This window comes from Oryzias melastigma, linkage group LG5 (genome assembly GCF_002922805.2).
Source record: "Oryzias melastigma strain HK-1 linkage group LG5, ASM292280v2, whole genome shotgun sequence".
Taxonomy (NCBI): Eukaryota; Metazoa; Chordata; class Actinopteri; order Beloniformes; family Adrianichthyidae; genus Oryzias; species Oryzias melastigma.
The window spans coordinates 2,133,108-2,152,857 of record NC_050516.1 but is presented as its reverse complement, the minus strand read 5'-3'; the positions used below and the strand labels follow the sequence as shown (position 1 = coordinate 2,152,857).

The 19,750-nt window shown below is 39.9% G+C and overlaps 3 protein-coding genes and 1 long non-coding RNA gene across 16 annotated transcripts in view; 2 read left to right on the top strand and 2 right to left on the bottom strand.

Annotated features, from left to right (window-relative positions):
- Window positions 1-233: 233 nt before the first annotated feature.
- Window positions 234-5,747, bottom strand: ap5b1 (adaptor related protein complex 5 subunit beta 1). The gene is made up of 3 exons (XM_024270626.2): window positions 5,264-5,747; window positions 3,593-4,387; window positions 234-2,220 (listed from the first exon to the last, which is right to left on the bottom strand). The coding sequence occupies exons 1-3, from the start codon at window positions 5,399-5,401 to the stop codon at window positions 355-357; spliced, it is 2,799 nt and encodes a 932-aa protein (XP_024126394.1). The 5' UTR covers window positions 5,402-5,747; the 3' UTR covers window positions 234-354.
- A 93-nt stretch (window positions 5,748-5,840) lies between these two features.
- setmar (SET domain and mariner transposase fusion gene) lies at window positions 5,841-8,964 on the top strand. Its single transcript, XM_024270631.2, has 2 exons — window positions 5,841-6,089; window positions 8,051-8,964. The coding sequence occupies exons 1-2, from the start codon at window positions 6,018-6,020 to the stop codon at window positions 8,831-8,833; spliced, it is 855 nt and encodes a 284-aa protein (XP_024126399.1). The 5' UTR covers window positions 5,841-6,017; the 3' UTR covers window positions 8,834-8,964.
- Window positions 8,965-9,045: 81 nt separating this feature from the next.
- On the bottom strand, window positions 9,046-19,309 carry LOC118597870. Its single transcript, XR_002919070.2, has 3 exons — window positions 19,170-19,309; window positions 13,744-13,797; window positions 9,046-10,609 (listed from the first exon to the last, which is right to left on the bottom strand). It is a non-coding gene; the product is annotated as an uncharacterized LOC118597870 (long non-coding RNA).
- Window positions 19,156-19,750, top strand: part of itpr1b (inositol 1,4,5-trisphosphate receptor, type 1b) — a 113,474-nt gene continuing 112,879 nt past the window's right edge. For all 13 annotated transcript variants that reach the window (XM_024270623.2, XM_024270622.2, XM_036211786.1 and 10 more), the window contains exon 1: window positions 19,156-19,292. The gene's annotated coding sequence lies outside the window, so the exon portion shown is untranslated. The remainder of the gene's footprint in view (window positions 19,293-19,750) is intronic.

Below are 19,750 nucleotides of genomic sequence, written 5' to 3'. Positions count from 1 at the left end.
TCTTCATTTTCCTCATGTAAACAGACAGCTCTCAGTAACGGGGACGAGAATAAGGGGCAAGATTAATTCTAATGAACTATTGGCACTCTGCAGAAATTAGGTTGTAGAAAATTGATAGAAAATTACAGTTTTTTTTTAATTATTTTGGCAATCATAATTAAAGACTATTGGGAACGCTTTTAAAACAGATCATAAATAATTGGAGTGAGGAAGAAGAAGAAGAAAATGACAGCTTAAAACTGGATCACATATTTTAATTTGAAGTCAAAATGATTAAAGTGCAATTACTTCATTACAACTATTTAGTTTGAGAAAGCTTCAATGTTAAAAGTTGTTTTCTTAAAAAAGTAGCGGTCAGCTGGCTGTGATTTCCAGCAGATAGTCGTTTATGTGAGGAAGCAGCTGCCAGCTGTCGGTGGCGATGTTGAAGTGCACCGCGTCTTCCTCCGAGCTGATCTTCAGCAGCACGTGGGACTGAGGCGGGAGAAAGAGCAGCACTCTGAACTGGTCTTTGTGGGCTGGATCGGACACCAGGAATGGGAGGAAGTGCTTCTCCACGAGCGCGCTCAGAGCCTCTTCCTCCAGCCGGCAGCAGAACAGACTGCTGGCACATTCCTCCGTTTCACCGGAGATTTCCTCCCACAAACCTGCGAAGACGGCCTGCCTCCCAGTCCGGCCCCAGCTCGAGGGGGCCGGCAGGGGCAGGAAGATCTGCTGAAAACACACGTGGATGTCTGGTAAGGTGGTGTGCCAGGTGAGCCCATCTTGAGTGGTGAAGATGGCGCTGACGTGAAGGCTGGTTGGGTAGGGCTGCTTGGGCTTTAGCGTGAGCGCCACGACAGGCGGCGGCCTCTCCCTGAAGAGACACGGCACGCTGAGGTCCTGCAGCTCGCTGTAGTGGTCGTCGGTGAGGCTGAAGTGGAGGCGGATGCTGAAGAGCTGATCGAAGCGAGCGTCTCGAGTCTCTGTGTGAGTCAGCAGGAACTTCAGGGTGACTTGTGAGGCAAAGGCGGCATCGCCAAACTGAGCTCTGTACGTTTCTAAGTCGGCCTCTCCTCGCTCCGTCTCGTCCTGGATGAGGTCTTCGGCTTCTGGCTGTTCCCAATGAGTTTCAATCAGTCTAAATATGGCGGCCTCCGTCTCATGGATGGTCAGGATGCTCGTTAGCCCCTCTCCCTCAGTCATAAGGCAGGACAGCGTTCGCTTCTTGACCTGCTGACCCCCCTCGGCGTGATGAGCCAGCACGGTGGCCAGCTTCTCCCGGGACAGAGTGGTGAGGAGAGTGTAGTAGAGGCGGGCGTGGTCCCGGATGTCCGTGTCGCCGTAGTGACCGGCGAGATGCTGGAGAACGTCGGCCAGAGGGATGAGGATGGAGTCCAGGCTGGGGTGGACCAGCAAGCGGCGGCAAACTCCCAGGATGCCATTTCCCAAGCGCCAATCGGCGCTCCAACTCAACGAGGACGGCGTGATGACGCCGGACAGAAAGCGGAGCGTGGCGTGCTGCGACATCTCTCCCTCCTCCGCCGCTCGAGTCAGCACCTTCAGATGCCAGCTGAGGTCATGTCGGGTCACTTGGCTGAGGGGGGTCTGGGAAATGACCCTCTGCAGGGCTTTCAGGAGCCCAAACGCCCAGGGGGAGTCGGGCAGCTTCTCCTGGGTCTGATTGGCCAGGTTGATGAGGTGGGGGGCGAAGCGGGTGTGCTGGAGGTAGAGCTGGCACAGCTGCTGGCTCAGGTTGTCGCAGTAACGCTCAACGTGGTGAAAGTGAAAAAGGAAGAGGAAAGCCGCTCTGAATAAAGTAACGATGCTCTCCCGCTTGCCCCCGCTCTCCACGATCCGCAGCAGAGACGTCAGGTGGTCATACAGGTACTCCAGTCCCCGGCCATCCTCCTCCTCCCCCGCCTCCAGGTACACCAGAGACAGCAGGTTGAAGCGGGCCAGCAGGGTGGCGCTGTCGTTGAACACGACGGGCAGCAGAGCTGAGGCCAGCCGGGGGGTCAGCAGCACCGGGAGGGCCTCGTCGCTGTCGCCGCAGCTGATCGGGCGGTTCTCCGGAAAGTGCAGGATGCAGTCCATGTAGAAGAGCTTCTCCGGCGCGCTCAGGAGCGGGTGCTGCGAGAGGACAACCAGCCGCTTGAGGAGAAACGCCTCGTCCTCGGAGCTGAACAGACTGTCGGTGAAGGCGCTTTTCATCAGCAGGGTGGTGTGAAGGAGCGACACCTGGAGGGGAGAAGAGAGGTTCTCAGGTCAACTTCTCTCAGATAGAAGCTTTGTTCAGATGAGGAGACATTTCCCCATCAAGCAGTTTATTTTAGCTCCAAGTTTCTTACTGTAATATCACGTCATAAAAGCAGTAAAGATGAAAAACTTCTAACAAAAAAATCTAATGTATGACTAATCCTGAGCAGATCTTATATCCAAGCTTCCCCAATTTATCTAAAGCTTAAAACTTGTCACTTTTAACTGACTACAAAACAATGCATTATGGGAAACTGCATCCTGACAGTTTTTGTAGTTCAAAATGTATCTGATCAGAAATGCTTAGTGCTCAAAGAAGGAAATCTGTGTTCTCTTAACAGTGAATCACTCATGAGAAGATAAACAAGATGGTTGCAATAATTGAAATCAACTCAGATTACATCATAATTCCAAATGATTTTACTTGAAACATGTATTTTATTTTTTCTATGTATAATCATTTAGGTTTTAATGCAATGCATCAGACATTTGTATTTATGCAACAAGATGAACTTATGAGTACAGGAATCACAAATCCTGTTATGTGTTTCATTATTGCCTTTAAAATACTATTGGGGGGGATATTAATATTCAACTGAATGTTAATGACAACCCTGACTTCCTGTTTTCGTTTTGTCTCGCTGCAGCTCAGAGTTCGCCTTCATCTTAGGCACATTTCCTCGCCCCAATCCAGGCCAGGTGCAAGTCATCTCAAATACTTATATCCCGGTTATGATCTTTTTAAGACTGAAATTTTTTCACCTGCACCTGATTCACGTAATTCGAATTAAAAAAATACTTTAAATGCTTTTTTAAACTTAGATTTCCCTTTTATGTCCTCCATCATCAGGAAAATGACACTAAAACATGTCAAAAACACGGTGTTCACAGTGTCAGAGTGGGTCTTAAACATGGATTTCTACAGATTTTGAGGCAAATCTTAAAAAGAATTTGTAGAGGCGACCTTCCTATTGAAGAAACCTGAGAAGTCGATTGGTTTGGCTTATTTATGACACACTTCTGTCTTATAGAAACTCTAGATTTTATTTTTTTAGTTTAGTGAGTTTCATTCTTTTTGAAAAACAGTGGAAGAAAATAATAGGTTTACTTTGGATGTGTTGATGAACCTGATTAAAAAAGGGCAGAAAAAGGTGACCGCAAAGAAATCGGTTGTGAAAGTTGTAAATATAGGGATCAACAAGAAAAAACAGGAAAGTTCTCCTCTCCTAATCCACCTCAGGAGTAGGTTCTTATAAAACCTTTCACTCAGGTACCGTAATTAAGAAATTACAAAGGTGAAATATGACATAGCATAATGACATTTGCTCATAATTTGAACATGTTTGACACAAACCTCACTGGTTCCCAGCAGCCGCAGCAGCTGAGCTCTGAATATGGTAGGGGGGATGGCCGGCACCATGGCAACCACTTCTGTGAGCCTGTATAAGCGTTCAGCCTGGCTCAGAGGGGTAAAAAGGTAGGACTCCTCCAGCAGGGAGGAGAGGACCGAGCGCAGCTCCTTACAGTCTGGTCCGGTGTGAAGGGTCGGGATTGTACCCATCGGTGTCAGAATTACAGAGGACAGGGGCGTTGAGTTTTTGCCGCTCGCTGCGCCGAGGTTCTGGTCTGCTTCCCATCCGACGGACTCATTTCCTCCCAAGAGGGCTTTTAAATGCACAGCACCTGCTTCTTTCTCTCCGGTGAGCAGATAGACTACATTTCTTAAGACCAGAGTCTGCAACCCTGCATAGGCCTGATGCAGCCTGGAGGTTTCTTGATGCCGGAGTGCACCCAACAGCTCAAGGCGCTGGGAAAGGAGGCCGGGGTAGAGCACCTCCATCTCACGAAGGCAGTCGCACGCCGTGGCCCGGAGCGAGCGCTGGGCCGCATCGCCGTGAAGGTCGCTGGTGTCCTGAGCCAGCTGAAGGAGAAGATCCAGGAAATCTGGGAATGCTCTGAGGCGACTGCTCGCATCCGGAGAGCAGGTGAGGACGCAGGTGAGGGCCACGAGGAGCTGAGAGCGAAAATGCACAAACTTGGGAGGAGATTGGGCAAAGATGGACATGAGCTCCAAGGCTGTCTCCTCCCCGACAGAGTCTGAGGGGCACAACAGAGCTGGGTACTCGCACAGAGGAGACAACAGGAGGACCTGGAGAAACAACAATACAAAATAAAAGAAGGTATATACTGATCTTTGTGATGAGTAGTAATGAGTAGTATTAGGGCCATCATAAAAAAAGAAGACATTACAAATGTATGAGAGTAAAAATAGACGATTTAACAATCTGAGTTTTATCAGAATAAATCTGTAAAAGTATGTGAACATTTTAACAAAAATAAAGTTGTACAATTAGGGAAAATATTTTAAAAACTATAAGCATAAAATCATGAATATATGCTTGAAAAATTGGTAATTTTAATAGGAAAAGGCCTTGATTTTTCAAAATAAAATGTTACATTCAGTTTTTGAAAGGCTTAAACTAGAAAAATTGGATCTGGTTGTCTTTTTTTTCTTTTGTAAATGTACAACTTTATGTAATAAATAAACAACTTTATTTTGAAAAACCCACAACTTTGTCATTGTAAAATTACAACTTTTAAAGCGATAAGTTAACCATTTTACTCTAATGAAATGTTGACTTCTTTTCCTGATAATTCTAAGACTTTATTTTTAGGATTTTACCACTTCGTTCTCACATTTTTAAATTCTATTTTATTATGTGAAGTGGCCCTAATGTTTCGTCGTGTATCTCAGCAGATGATCAGCAAAATTCTTATTATTTTCTTTTGTATTCTTATCAAACCCATCACAACATTTTGGCTTAAACTATCTGAACGAAAAATTATGAAGGTGCAAGTTTTTCTCTCTTTTTTTCAAAATAAAATAACAAAATAAAAATTGTAATGCAGCTCTGTAGAATGTTTACAACTAGACAGAAAGCTCTAATGACAAGATAAATCCACCCATGCTGGGTAAAAACAACACTTAGTGGACACGTGTGTATGTACATGCTCCTTGTTTCACCTTAACGTTGTAGTTTGCTCGGTCATCCCGGAGCTCTCGGAGCAGCTCGGCGAGAAAAACCTCCGAGCTTGTCCCGCAGAGGAAGCGGCTCGGACTGCCGCAGAAAGCGGAAACCCTCTCCACCCAGCCGGACGCCATTACGGCTCAAACTTCAGGCTTCATCGATATGCATTCTCTATGTTTTTCCTTAACATTCCGTCAAGGTTTCGTCGCATATATAATCAAGGTATTCCTCATTAAGCCAACTTCTGCAAAATACTCATCACGAGTTCCGTGTTGTGTCACGTGATTATTTAAGTCCACTAACAGCTCCCCCTAATGTGTTGGAAGATAAATTGCAATGACATTCGTATCAAGTCCGTTTTTACTTGTTTAAAATGTTTGTAAAGTTTGAAATAATCACTTACAATTTCCAGAATAGAATTTGACTTGCTGTAAAAGGAATTTTATATTGAAAATACAGCACATGCTGCTCTTCACTTAACGTTTTAAGTTGAAATTAGAACTTTATCTTCTGTTCTTAGTTTTTTTTTTAGGTTATTTTTCTTTCTTTTGCTTTCAAAAGTGACGTGTCAGCGAATATTTTCATTCATCCAGATAAAGTTTGTTTTGTCATATAATAAATGACATGCCATCAACGACTCTTCCTGGCCACTAGGTGGCGAAAGTTAATCATGAACCAACCGGAAGTTGCATTTTCCGATGTTCGTTTTCAGTTTCGTGTTTTCATTTTTGAGTGTGTGTGAAAAGCGTTATGGTGGACCTGAGTGATGGCTTAGAGGACGTTCCTGTTTTGTGCAAAGATCTAAAACCCCCCACATTCAAGGTAGCTATATTGTAAACAAGTATTTATGTGTGTTTGAGGCCAAGCGTTCGTGTTTTGGCTGAAGTTTCATTGACTTTTTAAGTTCTTGTGCCAACCTGTGGGTCTGTGTGTGCTGTTTCTCGTGAAAATCATCACATTTGAATTAAAAAAATATATCACAATTTAATTGCCTACATATTGTCTTAAACGTGTATATTTTCATTTGATAGTAAATGGTATTTTATGTTCTACCTTTTATGATTGTACAAATAACTTTTCCAAGATGAATGTAGTGTTTGAATCACAAAATGTTCTTTATTGCTAATATAACCTGTAAGTGCCACTGATAATTTTGACTTTTTCATACATTTCTTTTTAAATATGTTTGCTAGTTGAATGGTTCCTAACATGAGTGTTCTGCACAGCTGGCATTAGTCTACCTTAATCGTTTATGTTATTTATTAATAATTTCATTATAATATTTCATTTTTACCACCGTTGGGATCATCAATGTTATATCCCACCTTTATAAACTTAATTATAAAGATTAAAAACACAAAAGTCATGGTTGTGGACAGCAGATTATTTTTTGTCATGAAGCCATCAAACTAAATAAAGCTAATAATGAAAATAAAAACCATTAGGTTAAAGTATGTTTAATATGCAGCAGAATTTGCTATGTTGAAAAAGAAAAAAACGTTTAAGAGAGTAATAGACAGAAAAGGTTTGAGTCAGATTAGAGGAGAGGTTGTGAATGAATTTTAATCTGCATTACAGAATTTAAGTTCTGTTATAGGGAGCCTGGATAAGTACTGTAGAACATGATGAGATGAAGGTTTTTGTAGTAATGATTCAAGCTTCTAAACTCAGTACAAGATGCAACTATAGGAGATATTTTTAAGGAAACCAGGAATTCTTTGAACCAAGATGTAAACAGAAAGGAGGAAGCATGGAGAACAACGGAGGCAAAAGATGGAACTTGCACAGACCGCACTTTAACGCACTCTTCAACCCTCTTCCTTTTTTTCCCCCTATATTCATTATGTTGTTCAGCGTTCATGCGTTTACACTGACAAAGAAAGACAAATGAATGGGAGAAGAAAACACCATTTTTAATAAAATGTTCTCAAAAATACAGTACTGTTATGCAATTTCTCAAGTTGACTACCATAAACTTAAAAAAAAAAAAAAAAAAGCAAAGCTGCTTTATTGTTTGACTCTGTAATCTCCCTGACAAGTTTTCTTCTCTTAACTTTTCTGACGGCTTTCAGGGCCTCAATGTGAACATGAAAAAATTACATTAACAAAACAGTGTTGGGAAAGATTCACATAAAGGGCAACATGTGAAAAATATGACCCAGAAAGGAAATTTGTAGGGGTAGAACCCTTAAACATTGTTTATCAGTTAAGAAATTTGTATACATTTATTTATCAGAAAGGTTAAAGCTGAAAATAAAAATTCAACGTAATCAAATGAAATCTACTCTTTTGCCAGTAGGTGGCAGCAAATCAGCACTGCAGCTCCCCTAGTATGGTTGCAGGGAAACACTGTATTCTTCAGTATTTTTCTCCGACTTTACAATTGATTTTGAATAAAGCAACCATATTATTGTAGGACTGATGTTATAGTAATGTGTTTGTATGTACATACATACAAACACATGTTTTGGTGAAACTAAAGAGGTTTTTGCAAATGTGTAATGGGCCCAAAAATTCTCATAATCTTACTTTTGTTCTGAAATATGTCTTATAAAATTGAACACTTTTAAAATAAGAGATTTTTCACAAGCAGCTCATCTGTGTGTGAATTATTTTTTGGGGGAAAATGTCTTAAAGATTTCAGTGGTGTTATACCCGAACTTTCAGACTCAAATGACCTTTAGTATTTAAATAAATACAAGAACAAAATTAGAATTAGAAAAAGTTTTTACTTTAAATAAAAGATTTTTGAAAATGTTTCTATACTTTTCTGTCCTTTGCAGTATTGTCCAGATAATGTTCAGGGACCAGGCTGTGCGGTTGACCCCTCTGAGGTCACCCTTCCTGGCTGCTCCTGCCTTTCCCGCTCCTGTTGTCCTGAGAGCTGCTCCTGCCTGCAGACCGGTGGTCCGGCGTACCTCAGCGCCAGCGCTCTGCTGGACCTCAGCAGAACTGACTCGGATTATTCCTCACCTGTGTTTGAGTGCAATGCCCTTTGCGGCTGCAGTGACGCCTGCTCTAATCGGGTGGTGCAGAAGGGGCTGCAGCTCCACTTGGAGATTTTCCGCACCAGCAGCCGGGGCTGGGGAGTTCGGACGCTGCAGCAAATACCCAGAGGGGTGTTTGTGTGCGAGTATGCAGGGGAGGTGGTCAGCTTTGCAGAGGCCAGGCGGCGGCAGCTCAGCCAGAGCGCCGAGGAGAATAATTACATCATCTCGGTTATGGAGCACGCGGGGTCGGGCTCCGTTACAAAAACATTCGTGGACCCGACCCAGGTGGGAAACGTAGGCCGCTTCCTTAACCACTCCTGCCAGCCCAATCTGGTTATGGTGCCTGTGCGCGTGCACTCAGTGGTTCCCAGGCTGGCGCTTTTTACTGCACGCGACATCAGAACTGAGGAGGAGCTTACGTTTGACTACTCAGGAGGATGCGGGGAGCAGCAACCTGCAGAGACGATGACCACGGCCGAGGTCAGCCGGCCAAATGGACCGCAGAGGAAACCGTGCCACTGTGGTGCCAACAACTGCACCGGCTTCCTGCCTCTGGATTTATCCATTCTCAGCTAAAACTTATGCTAAAATGATCACACACAGAATTTCTAATTATTAAGTTATGGGTAACATTTTCTGCTGCTGATGCAGTCAAACATTTATGATTTTTTTAATATTTAGAACTAATAAAATAACACGACCTCCTATTTTGTGTTGTATTTATTTTTTTCTACCGTTCAGGTTGAAACTCGGAAGATTTTCGCCCATATAAGTCCCATCTATAAATATGAAGCCAGACATCAATCGATGGTCACCTGGGGCTAAAGTTAAAGCAGAATCGAAAACAAAAAAGCAAAAATACAAATCCCGTATCAACCGATGTCTGTGTTTGTTGTCGTCACGTGACACTTTACCTCCCTCCCTGACGGATATTCTCAGCTTCTCGTGGTGCCAAACTCTCCAGAGAAGCGGGAACCAATTAAAAAAGGGCCGCTGGGTAAGGTTTATATAGAATCTGACTTTATTCCCCTGTCAGAGGAGGGACCAAGGTGTCCCACTTTGGAGTTGGACCTTCTCCTCTCAATCTGCCCCATTTCCAGTCTAGACCTGCTTTTATCTTATTAATACCCACATCTGGGTTAATTAGAACCGAGACCATGTTTCATCTCAAAGTGGAGCCAGAGCCGGAGCCACAGCGGGTCCCAGGAGGTGATGATGGAGATGGAAACCTTCTGTTGACGGGTTTGTGTGTCAGCGAGAGGACAGGCGATCTTTGCATCGGCCTGTGTTCTTTTTTCCTGTTCAGAGGTTTTTATACTATCGTTGAGGTGAATACTCAATTCTGATTGGCTGCAGGGTGCCTCTTAAAGAGTTGTAGTAGAAATCTAAAAAAAAAAGTTCTGGTCAAATAGTCTGAATGTTTTTAAATTATTGTGCTGGTGTAAACAAGTTAGTAACCAGAGCAACAGACGCATGAAACAAAGGTGGATATACATTATTCCACAATTTATTACAACACCCGGACAGTAGAAAAGATCTTTGTCCTTATTTATTTATTTATTTTTTATCAATTTTTAAAATAAACTTTAAATAAAGATCCATACAGAGCCCTTGAAGAGACACTGAAATAAAAAATAGAAAGTAAAAAAACTAAATTCTGGGCAACACTAGTGCTTACCAGATAGTAATTCATTTGCATCATTTAGTAACTAGAATTATTTTTCTTTTACTTTTATTTTCAGAAAAAAATTAATTTCAGTTTTACAGAAATAAATTTTTAACTTCAAATTTTAGAAATATTTTTTGCAGTTACTATCTGGTGCACAGTTTTTTGTTTTCTTTTACTTCAACTTTTATTCTGATGCAGTCCCATCCACAACACAGAAGAATAAAATATAATATAAAAGTTAAAATGCTTTTAAAATAGATCAAAAGATGATCAGAGAGGAACTTAAAGTTGCATGAAATTTTTGAGTCAAATCAAAGTTGGAACACAAACCAAAATGTGGAAATGTGCTGACAGAATCATAAATTCTGCACATCATTGTGGGAAATGTGATCCTATGTAATCTGAATTTGTTTCATTTTTGAAGTATGGCAGATATGGTGTCAATTTTTTTTATTTAATGTGCTTTAAACCTGCTCCTAGATTTATAAATAACAACACTATGTCTCAGAATTAACAACTCCTGTCATCCTTGAGTCAGATGTCCCTGGAATCTCTATGGCAACCGTCCGTGTGTCCGGGAAGAGATTTGGACAGCCGCAGCCACTTCGGAGGTGCGTGATCTCAGATCCCAGCCATTGAAGAGCGGCGGTGCCATTGAATGGCTCCTTTTCCTGTACTGTCACCTAGCAACCAGTTCATCACATGAGGTGAACTTCCCCACCAAATACTCTGCACCTCTCCACCCCCCACACCCCACCCACATCAACACGCTGGAACGCATCAGGGATGCCTTATAATGCAGCAGCCAGCACAGACGTCACAGAGGATGTTTTCCTCCAATCTTTAAAGTTATATACACACGTCTCTGCAGACTCACTTAATGAATACAGTTGGAAGAGACATGAAATCCCAGACTTGTTGATTAGGACTGCCATGCATGACATTGATAACATTGGCTATTTCAGGGGTGAGTGACAAGTGGAGAAATTGCAGCGGGCGATGGATTTGTTCAGAAGTGGAGCGCCTCTCCGATGAGAGAGCAGATGTTCTGCACTTGAATCCTGCAGCCAAATCAATGAAGAAAAGGAAAAAAAAGCTGACAGCTGCCAAACAGGCATCAGAGTCCAATTTGAAAGATTTCCTCCAGCTTTTGCTGTGATGCTGAAGGATCAAAATGTCACCCTCGTGAGCCAAACTTTGACTCTGAGTTTTGCAGGATTGAGTTTGAATCTCTGGAAAACCAAAAAGACGGCCTCGCTTAGAGTTTGGAATCAGCTGCTTCTGCTGAAGCGATCAGCGGAGATACAAAGCGGTGTTAAACAGAACACCTCTGCAGAGTAAACCTCACTGTGACTCACCCTGAGTCTCCTGTGTTGTCTTGCTCTGATGTAACAGCAGCTCAGTGATATGTGTTGTTTTCACAGTTTAGTTTCACTGTTAAAGTGAAAATAGATTTTTTTAAGGGTGACGGCTACAGAGTTATAAGTGAAATATGCTTCTGAACAGCTGATCCAAACCCAACAGAAAGTTCTTTGCCATTAGGCAAAGGTAGGCGATCGCCTGGGGGCCCCAACAGACTGGGCGCCCTCCTTCCATAATCTGTGTCTGAAATAATTTTTATGCCCAGTATTATTTAAACTTTCAATTGTCATTGAAAAAAAAATCACTGAAACGCCATGAAACTGATAGTGTAAAAGTGTTTTCTCCGGCTGCACCCCTCTGCAGTAATGGAATATTCCAGTCAACAGCAAGTTAACCACTAGAGAATTATTTTTTACCAGAATGGGCAGTTTTCTAGCCAATTGAGTGGTTTTGATTGCGAATTTGTGGGGAAAATATGTTTTAGGCAGGTAGACATAACTTTGGGATTGGTTTGGTAGCTTTTAGGTCCACATTTAAAAAACATTTCAACCAGGAGCATGTGCTTAGGGGAGGCAGGTGATGCAGTGCCTCACCTGCCGTCATGGGATGTACCTAGAACCTGCTGATATTAAAATAAATGTGTGTGCACTAACCTGTTTCATAAATGCAATTTACACTGTATGTTTGATTCTAATCATTTTATTTTAATCACCAAGAAAAAAAATCAATATATTTAGAATTTGAACTAGGTCAGATCACTGACAACCACGCAACCCTCGCAGGTTAAGTTAATGTATGGAAGCTGAGTCCCTGATTGGTTGGCAGACCGCGTCAAACCTTGCTGCCGGGCAAGACCTCAGATTGTGTCTTTACATTGACTCAACATTAAAACTTGCTGCGCTTGCCACGTCCAAATGGAATGCATTATTAGACGTTTCAACCTAGGTAAGGATTTTAAAAAATATGATTAATACAACCGCTGCAGACGGACCCCATTTTATTTTTCGCCTGGGGCCCCCAAAGTGCTAAGTTCGCCACTGCCAGCCCCAATCATATCCACACAAATGAACTATTTTTTCTTAATGTGTTTTTTAAGTCATTTTAGAGATTAAAATTCAGTTTAGAGGAACTTGATATATGCTTAAGAGTTGCTTATTTTAAGAATTCACTGGTGGCCCTGCGACAGACTGGTGACCTGTCCAGGGTAAACCCCGCCTTCGCCCATCAGTGGCTGGGATAGGCTCCGGCACCTCCGTGACGACGAAAGGGAAGAAGCGGACAAGAAGATGAATGAATGAATGAAGAATTCACTGGCATCCTATTTTCTTTACATAAAAAGGAGTCATAAGAATTTTTATATCACATTTTAACCCTTTGATACCTAAATTTATTTCCGCCGATGAAAAAACTTTTTTTTTTGTATTTTTCCTTTTAACTAAATAAGGTTAGTTTGGAGCAGAAGTTGTTTGATAGATATCTGCATCAATAGATGTCACGGGGGTCAAAATAGTTCACAATTTAACAAAGATTTTCAATTCTAATCTGAGAAGTGAGGATAAAGTGCTCTAAATTTAGAATTATATCATTTTTTTTTAAAAAAGCTGTCTGGGAAAAAGGAAGTTTTTATAAAAGGATTTAAGAGAAGATTCTGACTCTGTGGGTCTTCAACTCTCAACAAGGGTCCAGGTGGCAAATGGGTCAAAGAAAGAACTAACTAACTAACTAACTAACTAAAGTTCCTATTTTTTTCATTTAAATTTGGGAAGCTTTTAGGTATATGCCCTTTTTTCTTTTAGGGACGAAGATGTTTCATTAAATGTTCTTAATTATTAATTTTTTTTACATTTGGTTTTAAATATAAAGAAAAAAGTTTAGAAAACATGACAATCCCATCTTTTTTCTTAAAAAACACTCACCAGGAGCAACTTCTAGACACAAGAAGCATGTAAATGTGAGCCTCTAAGTAGTAAGTCTGCACTCATGTGAACTAACCAGTACTTAGATTAAAGATTAAATTAGTTGTGTACAGACAACTCACTCGTGTCAAAGTAAAACGTTTCTACCTAGAACAAATATTCGATCAACAAATCTATAGATAAAATAAAAAGTCAAAATCTTTAGGATTTATTGTCTAAAGACTATTTCAGTACATCATCATTATTAAGTCATTGTGTGATATATAAGAACATTTGACTAAAAACTACACATTTGTGGGGATTTTGAGTTTTTAGCATGTAAGTTGTTGCTTTTATCTGCAAAGTTGATCATAGCATGAAGGGAAAGTTGCACTTGGAGGCCTTCCACGGTACTGAGCTGAAAGGATTATCTTCAGTTAAATCAGCTTACTGTACGTGTCACAGAACAGGTTAAACAGGTGACTTCGAGTCAGTGCTCTATCTCTTCAACTGGAATGAAGAAGAGAAAATCTGAGTGGCTGTCTCTACAAATCACACACCTGTCACACGGGTGCCATTGCAGGGGTCATCGTGAAGGGTCGGCTCTGCAGATGCTGTGGAGACACAACAAAAAGTGATGTGATGATTATGACTGGAACAAACAGAAGATGGAAAGTACAAAACCAGAAGGCCTAGTTAGAATATTTTTGAAGCTGGTTTAATCAGACTATTTCCTGTGGGGATACAAAGGCCATTAAAGCAGCATAATTGTCTTTTATTTTTAGTGAGGCAGATCTCTATCCATGCTGGGGAGCAGTGAAGGAAGAACATCAGTGGAATCCCAGTTAGTTTTGTGATCGAGCGTTACGGTTCGGCTGTTTACCTCGTCCTGGCTGGCTGGATGAGGTCAGAGGAGAAGGAGAGCACGACTCTAAGAGCGATCCACTTCCAAAGAAAGATGGAGGGAACAACCCCTGAGTCATACGTCTGCGTGTTGCCCTGGAATAAGGTCACTCAGTCAGCAAGAGTGTGATGTAATGTGGGGGAATGTCTGCAAACAAGATTCCACAAAGACCTCTAAATCATCACCTCACCTAAATTTTTCAGATGATTAAATATATTTAAATTCCACCTAAAATACCCAAAGGCAGTTTTAAACTATGATTTCACAAAATGAAAAGTGTTGTCAAACCCATCTGGAGCACTAAGAAACACTATTTGTCTGTTTAACCCCTGTACCTTGCTAAGGTAGTTAGGTTTTCTGCTCAAACAACTGTTAAAGTTCAAGAACCAGCACCTTATTAAGATTCAATCCAGAAAATTAATGGACCACTATTGTTCAACGATGAACTTCTGATTTATTTTTAGAGGACAAAATATATGTTTGTCCAAGGTTTTGAAGCTTCAAAGCAGCCCCATACCATTATACTACCACCACCGTGTTTGAGTGTTGCTATCATGTTCTTTTAATGAAATACTATTAGTTGTGTTGCAGATATAATGACATACACACCTTAAAGAAAGTTTTTTGTTGCCTCATCAGTCCTCTGAATTGATCTGCTAGCTGTTAGTATTAGAGTCTTTCTGGTCGGTCGGTCCGACTCTTCTCTCCGACTGCGGCTCTCATTGTGATTTTTGTGAGGTTCATGTGTGCAAGCTTCTCTATGATTTGGTACAAACCTTGATTTTCAGGTCGCAGTTTTCATTGGGTCACATATTCCTTTTAAGAAATTGTGTCTGAAATCAATCAAGATTATAGGCATTTTGATGCTTTAGGTAGCAAAAGTTTGTGTATCTGTAAGTGCTAGGGAGAAGGGAAGAATTCAGATCGGGCCTAAGTCATGGTTTTGAGTAATAGTCTGTCTCATTCATTTCATTTTTAAACAACTTTTTATAGCTTTTAAAAGTTATTTATATAGGTTAGTTTTAAAAGCTATTTTAATAGCTTTTAAGGGCTATTTTTCATATAATGTTAATGATTTAGCTTTAAATGTTACGTAACGAGGTTTTGTAAAGTTATTTTAATCACTTAGCAACTTTTGAATGCTGTTTTAAAGCTTTAAGAAAATGTTTTAAGCATATTTGTAGTAATTTGAAGCAACTTAAAAACTATTTTGTTGCCTTGAAGACTTTAAGTGAAGTTTTAAACCTTAGGTGCTTCACCATAGTTCAAAGTTTCTAGTGCGTCCTATGTAGAAGAAACAGGCACTTAACACAAGGTTTTGAGGAATCATGGGTAATCGCTTTGGTCTCATTCAATTCCTATATTTTCAGAAAAATCAAACTTAAACTTTATTAGCTTTTGCTACCAAAAGTAATGGCACATTCTTACAATGGCTTACAAAGTACTTTTATGGGATCTGGATAGCTGCTTTTGTCTAGAACCCAGCCAGCAAGGCTAAGTGGGCCCAATATGGTTTAAAAGTGGGCAGGAATTGTGGGCCCCAATTGGGTTTGTTCACAGTTTCCTTCGTGGCTCCATCTATGTTTGCCCACATGGGGACTCAGTGGGGTGGGTCGATATGCTAGCCAGTCCCGGGCTGGGTGGGAAAAACACACCAAAAATCAGACTATACTCGAGTTGTAGGAAACCATACTTTGATTACTTTCAGCAATCAGACAAATATTTCAAATTTAGCACAGCACACGTGTTTGATACTTTCAACATGCAGTAGTGATGCAACGATTCACTTTGACCAACCGTGTAACATGTGGATAAATCGAGAATTGTGGCATGATCCCTAGTGAAAGCTGGGCACACATAAGTTCTACTGCAGGGTTTTGATACAAATCTCAAACCAGTCCACTTCTGAGTGGCTAGTGAACAAACAAATAAAAAACTATCAGATTTATGGGGTCCAAATCGTTTCAAGATAAAACCTTGAATATTAAATCTAGAAAAACACATATTTCACAGACATGTTCAATAACTTTTAGAGCACTTATGTGTGTTTTACCAGTATAAATAGAACAGTGTAGTCTTAAAACATGTCAAAAGCTGTGCAATAACTGTAAGATGATAATGAAATGATAAAATCACACACTTAACAACCACATTTCCACTTCACAGAGCTCTTGACAACCATGACACAGACATAAAGTCTATCAGAAGTTTCACATCTGCCTTAAATCTGCTAATAAGCCATTATCTATGGCTCCTTGTCCCAGTGGCTTTGTGTCTTAAGTGGTTTGCTGTCCCAGATCTTCGGAACCCTACTCTGGATAACAAGACTAGACGTGATCGAGATTTACACCTCCTTCTCTGATATGATGAGGTAAAAATGAAACAGGCATTTTGACAATCACTGATTCTGACACGAGAATACTCGCTCAGTCACGCACAGGCATTAGTCTCAGTCGTCCGTACAGACATCTGCTGCATTCTGCCATCCCTCCGTATGTGTGGAGCATTCCTTCTCCTTCAAATTCATCTCCTCACCAAATTTGGTATCTTGTTCATGAACCCTTGATTTTCCTGAAGAATACATTCCCGTCTTTTTAAAATATTAAAATCCTATTTGATTGCACCCATACCTAAAAACCTTTTGTGAATAGAGAAAATTCTATATTTACAAATCCAGCAACATCATCATTGTAGTCTTTTATTGAACGCTGCAGCAGCTGTGTCCTGTTTTATATTTACAATCCTTTTTTTTTCTGTGGGAAAGCCTGTTGTCTCTACTGTATCCATGACAACTGAGTACCCAGCCATCTCTATTCAACTTCACTTAATGTCAAATTCAACCAAAGACAGGAGACAAAAAGGGTTAGCCCCGGCCATCCTGGAATATCATGAGTTATAAACCAAAGATGCCTTTTTACTTTCAAAATAGGTGAAACTGTCTGCTCTGAAACTAAGTCTTTTGTGACTGGCTGTCTGCTGGACAATAAATGAGTAAGTAGAACTGAGAATGACATCACATTCATATATAGTGCTTTTCCAGTTCATTCTCTTGGGATAAAAGAGCATTAAAATGCAAACTAACACGTGGATCCTTTTAGTCGTCTATTGGGCCGTACTCTGGTTAAACGTTCACGTTCATTTACACCTTAAAGATCCCAATTTGAAAAGCAGATATGGAATGGGTAAAGCGAAATGAATGTCTTTTTTCTGATGATGCAGGACACTTATCTTCCTCTTTTTTGTCTCAAAATCCTGTAGCTAAGATACCAAATTAAGATTTGATAATCAGTGGGTTTGACTAATCCCACTGAGCTCATTTTAATGATCAAAGGCGCAATTCTCACGAGCATTATACATTCGCAATGTCTTTAATGGTAATTAGGGATAATTAATCATTTTTAAAACTTATGCATATATCATTCTGAAGTATTTTATTCCATTAGACCAGTGTCCATTGTTTGGGGAGATAAATAAATCAATCAAAACCATATGAAATAAGAAAAAGATTTTTTATTTTTTTTAACACAATGTTCTCGCACAGTCAGCATCTTCATCTTAGGCCCTTCTGTACACTTTGATTCACTCAGCTTGACTCCTTCAATGCATGCTTCTGTTTTTGACATTTCATGCTCTGAAAAAATGCCCACAACACGTGACGCATCCTAACACCGCTGTCATGTCATTCACTGGGGCAGTGTTTCTCAAGCTTTTCCTTTGACCATGTACTGTACCACCTTTGAGTATATTATTTATTTTATTTTATTTTATTTTTCACCAAATATACCCTTTATTTATCTTTGCATTCATTACTTTATTAGAGAGGAACATTACACATTAAAAAGCCTCTCTGGAAATGAAATAAGTAAAAATAAATGGTATGTTTTTATGTGTTGTCCCTTGCAAAAAGAAAAAAAAAAAAATTTTTTTGTGTGGAAAAATAGCTCAAAATTCATATGGCTATACAATAACAAGTATCATATTTTAAGAAATTTATTCTGAGAGATACTGCTGTATGGGTAGGTTATGACTGCTCCCCCAAATGTGATGGCAAGCAACAATTAACAGAAGACAGAAAAAAAAAACTAAAAAGATTCAAATAAATAACAAAAAACAAACAACCAAAAAAACAGAAATATAAAAAAGGAAAAAATAAAAAGGAAATAAAAGACAAAAATAACTTAAGGATGGATAGACAAAGAAATAAAGAGACAGACATAAAAAAAAGATATAGGGTACTGCCAGGAGGAGCATTGAACATTATTAAAATACATATTAGATCAAAGAAGAAAATAGATATAGATTAACTGATATGATGAAAGCATGTTTTCAATGCATTTTTTGAAGCTCAGATGGATATGACACCCCAAACTCTCATGACTCCCTAACTTTCTCCCTTGATATCATACCTGTACCTCTTGATGGGGGTGGTTAAATTTGGGGCTCCTTCTGCTGTTTTTCTATTGCTTAACTTACACCTCATAATGCCAAATTTATCAAAAATAATACAGGAACCACCACACATGTTGATGTTATTTTTTAGTATTTGTTCTTTACAATTCTAGTTTTTGGTTTAAATATTTTGCCGACAAATTTATAAGACAATGTTGGTTTATTATTTTTTTTTTTTAAATACATTATTAAAAAGAATAAAGTGTGTTTGTTTCAATACAAACAACAGAAGCTGAAAACTTCCTACCCTACTTTTTGGGGATTTTTTAAAGAGATAGTTTTTTTTTAATTATTATTGTTAAAATGAAAAACTTATTGAAAAGCTTTAAAATCTATATTGATAGAAATTAGTTTAGCTTTAATGTTGATTTAATTAAATATTTCCCATTTCTTATATTTTTCTGAGCACAATTTTAAAGTAGGTTTTAACAATAGCATTTAAGCTAGTCTGTGTATCCTAAATTGGAACTTGTTGCAATAGTGACATAGACTACAATACCCAGAAGGCATTGCGGAAGTATAAATAGTAACTAAATGGGCGTTCCCGTGGTGACATGTGGAGGAGGTAAGAAGAGGATTGTTGCCGAGGACGCATTGAGCTGTCAGAGATAACAACGCTCGTGCTGCTCTTACCTGGACCGTCGCAGTCATGGACTTAACCGAGGATAGCGCTGTGGAAATTATCCCGTGCTGACCCACTTCTTCCCGTCTTTCTGTCCTTCTCCGTCCTTTAACGCCTACTGTCATCGCAGCCAGGTAAAGTCCGCGTACGTTGGTGTGGATTTCCAGCCGCTAGCACATTGTTTTCATGTTTCTGTAGTCTTTTTTTTTCGCACCGAGATCTGAGCATCCCTGTTGAGGAAGTAGCCCACGCGCTCATTTGTTTCTGTTAACTGCTGCAGCGCGTGCGGTAAGAAAAAAAAATAAAAATAAAAAAATAAAAAAAGAACGAAAAAGACTGGTTCACTCAATTTCATATTTTTGTTTTTATAGAATTTATGTCCTTAAAAGACATATTCTAAAATTTGAACTGCTTTAACTTTGAGACATATTTATTAGCTCGTGGTTGCTATCTTAAATTGCAAATAAGACTGAGGTTAGCATCTAGTTTGACCACAAAAAGTTTTGTTTGTTTTATTTTGGTAAATTTGAAGCAAAGTAGTTTTGTGGCTTTTGTCTCTACAATGAAACAAAAACCTTCACAGCTCTTAACC

Bases quoted from the DNA above. Each gene is read 5' to 3' on its own strand.
- setmar (XM_024270631.2), top strand. From the start codon at position 6,018: ATGGTGGACCTGAGTGATGGCTTAGAGGACGTTCCTGTTTTGTGCAAA. The intron at 6,090-8,050 runs GTAGCTATATTG...TGTCCTTTGCAG, and splicing joins TAAAACCCCCCACATTCAAG to TATTGTCCAGATAATGTTCA.
- ap5b1 (XM_024270626.2), bottom strand. From the start codon at position 5,401: ATGGCGTCCGGCTGGGTGGAGAGGGTTTCCGCTTTCTGCGGCAGTCCG. The intron at 4,388-5,263 runs GTGAAACAAGGA...TTGTTTCTCCAG, and splicing joins GAGCAAACTACAACGTTAAG to GTCCTCCTGTTGTCTCCTCT. The intron at 2,221-3,592 runs GTTTGTGTCAAA...TCTCCCCTCCAG, and splicing joins GGCTGCTGGGAACCAGTGAG to GTGTCGCTCCTTCACACCAC.